Below are 4,436 nucleotides of genomic sequence, written 5' to 3' on the forward strand. Positions count from 1 at the left end.
ACCGTGACACGAACCTTGAGTTTTGTGATCCGTTACACCCCTAATGTATGTGTGTACATATATATATATATGTACATATATGTGTGTAAGTATGTATAAATGTGTGTATATATGAATATGTACAGATGAAACTTTTGTTTCTCTCCCAGATTTGAAGAACACTCTTGTCCAGGACTTAAGCTTTCCTCGAGATCTCCCAGAGTCAGAATTCGTGGATCTGCTCAGGTCCTCCTTCCCGCCGCTGGCTGGGAGTCACAAAGCCTTTGATATCTACACCGCCAACCGAAGTAAGAAGCTGCAGAAGCTGCCGCTGAAGACTATGGCACCCAGAGAGATCATCAGGAGCATCAAGGCCAACGCGCCGCGGGCCACCGTCCTCTTCATCAAGCTGCAGGTAGGTACTGGTTGAACGAGATGTGAGGGAACTGAAGGAACAATGGTAAATGGGCTCTACTTATACAGTATGTTATGAAGTATACTACATATTCTTCTTTGAAGGTCCACACGCTTCATAGTTACCCAATTATCAACCCCATTTACCCCAAAACACACACAGTCACACTCCGCTCCCAAACACTGGCACCAATCTGGGTTACCTGAATATGGGATCCAGTGTCTTACCCAAAGGCACCTCAACAAAGGCGGGAATCAAACCTGCAGTATTCTAACCAATGGACAGCCGGTCATTCAGAGTCTCTCTGGGTGCACCGTACTTCACTCGTGCAGCGAGAGCAGCGCCTGAATGACGGACGTTTTAAACATTACTTCTGTCTGTCTTCTTAACCCAAGAGGGGGGAAATAAAAGTAAAACTGGAAGATCTTTGTATTATTGTCTTGATGAAAATAAGAAAAACATCATAAGCCCACGAAGATGGTGAGATGTTGCCGGCTACAACGGCACCCGTGGCGGCTCTCCGCCTGCTGCACCCTGGACAGTAGATGCAGTAACTCTGCCGGAGCCTACGCAGCGGAGCTAGCTAGATTGCTAAGGCTTGATGGCTCCAGCCCCATGAGCTCTGTGACTGGGTGTATCCCACCCTCACCCAACAGTAACATGGACTGTCTGGCACTCCAAAGGGTTAAGAAAATGGAAGGAAGTTCAGGATGAAAATCCTTGCATTCAGCAGACATTTTTAATGAACTTTTCTACGCTTTGATCGAGTCACTTAAAAAGGTCACGTGCCCAAAGATGAGTCCCTGATTGGTTGACGCGCCTCATCCAACGCCCAAATCGCACGGCAAGGTCTTTACAATGACCTTAGCATTGAAACTCGACGCCCTGGTCGTGCCAGCCGTATCCGGTGTGAACGCGCCTTGACGGCTTTGCAGCTGATCTTTAGAATTTTTAGCTAAACATCTCGTTAACAGTAGCTTATAAGTTTGTAAACGCTGTTTTTGAAATGTTCTACCTTTGCAGAAGACAGAAGCTGAGAAGAAGTCAGAGGAAACGTCTGAGGAGACACTTGAAGGAGCATCTGAGGAGATCAAGGAGAAATATGGGGAGAATCTGGAGAACATCGAAGAAAGTCTGGAAGAGAACACTGAAGACACCCTGGAGGAAAACCCTGAAGAGAATCCGAAGGAGAACATTGAAGATAATCTGGCAGAGAACATCGAAGAGAATCCGAAGAAGAACACTGAAGAAAATCTGGCAGAGAACATCGAAGAGAATCCGAAGGAGAACACTGAAGAAAATCTGAAGGAAAACATTGAAGACAATGTGGAGGAGAACACAGAGGAGCATCTAGAAGAGGACACTGAGGACATAGAAGATTCCCATGTATCAACAGTAAAGGAGAAACCTTCATCTTGTGATGCTGATGCAGAAGAAGATGAAGCTGGACCGAGTTCAAGGTAATTTAACTCTGGTGCTCTCTTATGGGGTCCAGATGACCCCACCCTTACATTGAGGTGTTAGCCCTTCCATGACAAAGGTGGACAAGGTGGACAAGACTTCATGTCTGTCATTGGACACCAGTAAAGATCGACAATCATTGGAAAAAAAAGTTCAGCGCACTGTCTTGTGGGGTCCAGATGATCCCACTATTATTTAAACAAGCCTATGAGAGCGGAAGTGTAACATAAATGTTAAAGATCAAACCCAGTTTTCTTGTTCTGATTCATAAATGTTCAAACCCGGCCAGCATTCAGACAGCTTTGGTAATCGTTTTGTGTGCGTGTGAGGGGGAGGGTCATTCACGATGCCCAAAATAGCTTTTTGTCAGGTGTATGGGAATTTTTGTGAGTTTTCTAGCGTGTGGCACGGATCCATTTTTTTTACTCAATCTACCTGCACTTAGGACAGTTCTCTTCCCCCACCCTGGTAACAACTCCCCCCAGAGCCCTCTACACCCGGGATTGTTCTCCCATTTTAACTGTCCTCAATGTCTGTTGTTACTCTTGGAGTGAGACCTCTTCTGTTTGGACTACCTTGACTCTCTTTATCACCATCCGAATGACATCCCAATGTCAGTACTGTAGATCCTGGTGGTGTGGATCAGGGAGTCAATGTCCTGCTCGTTCTTAGCTTATAGCTTAAGTGTTGCCTTGGTGTAGGCCACATTTGATGGACACTTGTGCAATTGGCTTGCCATTGGTTTCAAGGGTGGTCTTCCACAACTTCATTGAGTTTCCTATGAAGGCTCCTAGAGTCCTGTTGATGTTGTACATCTCCAAGCATTCAGCGATCCAGGTGTGTAGCATTAAGTCAGAGGTTTTCTTGTAATCAATTGAGGCTGTACACAGGTTGGTGTGTTGTGACCTGCAGTCTTGTGCGACTGTTCTGTCAACCAGGAGTTGGTGTTTGGCTCCTCTGGAGTCTCTACCAATGCCCTTCTGTATGACTCTCATGAACTGATCCATGTGCATTTTGGTTGCAATGACATGAGCTTCCATGTTGTGGAGAGACAGGTTATTGGCCGTCAGTTGGATGGGACCGCATCCTTTGAGGGATCCTTCAGGATCAGGATTGTTCAGGATGAGAACTATGTATCGCCAGATAGTCAAAATCAAATGACTTTGAATCGGATTGGGCCCAAAACAACCTGATCTGTACCTCCCTACTGTTGTGTTCTTTCTCTCATATACGTTTCCAGTACAGTACAGTTTCCAGCCTTGGTGGGTCTGGTGTTCATTCTAGACATGATCTTGACTTTCGGGTCAGTTGCTGCCTTGGTCAGTGTGGTGTTAGTCATTTGGACTGTGGGCCTGATTTCTGGTTGGAAGTGTGGTACAGCTTCCACTCTGACCTGGTGTCTCTTGTGGTGTTGCATTTTTGTTGGACCTTTTCAGTCTTAAGATGTGATTGCAGTTTGTGGATGTTGGAGCATTGAGATACAACGGAACCTTGTTCTCACATTTAGTCCATTTCCGTCTTGTTCTAATTGCCCACTTTCTATCTGGGGGCTGTGCTTCCCCACCACCTGACAGTGACCTATTTTGGCCAGTCAACGTAGATTTATTTATTCTAACCCCTATTATGTTTTACTGGATGTCACTGATGTTTCTTGGTGTAACAAATGTATTGATTTACCGAAGGAAAGTACAAGTATTCAGGCATCAGAATCCTCTTTACTGTGGATTAGCTTCACCAAGTAATGTGAGATTTTTGCTCCTCTGCAGCTCGGGTCCACATGGTGTCAGAGAGGAAGCAGGGTTCAATGATTCAACTGAACACCACAAGGACTCTGAGGTGGACATTGTGGACCAAGATGATGCCTCTGCTGAGGATCCAGAATGGAGACTGGAGTCCAAGCGGCAAAAAGTGGTGAAGAAAACGGCAAAAAAAAGTCAAGAAAAACGGTGGAAGAAAAGGGCCTGTAAAGTTTGTGGGTTCTGGTACAGATCCTTGGGCACTTTGATCAAACATGCATGGACTCACATGAATGAACAGCAAAGAGTTTGCGGCGTCTGTGGAGACACTTTTGAATCCACCGAAGAGCTTCAGGAACATCTGAGAACCTACGATGAAGTCTACAAGTGTGAAGAATGTGGTAAAACTTTTGTCGGAATTTTCCGTTTCAAAAGGCATCTAGTCATGCACTCAGAAAACGAGGACATCCGGTGTGACGTTTGTGGGAAAAAGTTTGGAAGCAAGACCGGACTGAACTTGCACAGCTGGAGCCACGTAGAGGACCGGCCGCACAAGTGTGATCTCTGTGAAAAGACCTTTGCCCTGAAAAGTCTTCTTCAGACTCACAGAAGGAGCCATGAGAACAAGTGCCACCTCTGCAACAAGAACCTCTCCACCACCCGAAGTTTGTCTCAGCACATGATGAGTCACTCTGAGAAACGCCACTTTGTGTGTGACGTTTGTGGGAAACGATTTAAAACCCCCTACTATCTGAGGATCCACAAGAAGGTTCACATGACCAGAGAACGGTCGTTCCTCTGCCACGTCTGCTGCAAAGCCTTCTACTGCAACGGGTCGCTCCAAA

General features: G+C 45.9%; 1 protein-coding gene across 1 annotated transcript in view; it reads left to right on the forward strand.

The window, feature by feature from the left end:
• The window catches only part of LOC112155784 (zinc finger protein 595), a gene marked incomplete in the record, with an annotated part of 63,135 nt that overhangs the window by 56,608 nt on the left and 2,091 nt on the right, over positions 1–4,436 (forward strand). Inside the window, 2 exon segments of the mRNA XM_036216632.1 lie at positions 1,418–1,854; positions 3,622–3,837. Of these exon segments, the coding sequence (XP_036072525.1) occupies positions 1,418–1,854; positions 3,622–3,837 (653 nt within the window).

Source organism: Oryzias melastigma, linkage group LG18 (assembly GCF_002922805.2).
Source record: "Oryzias melastigma strain HK-1 linkage group LG18, ASM292280v2, whole genome shotgun sequence".
NCBI lineage: Eukaryota > Metazoa > Chordata > Actinopteri > Beloniformes > Adrianichthyidae > Oryzias > Oryzias melastigma.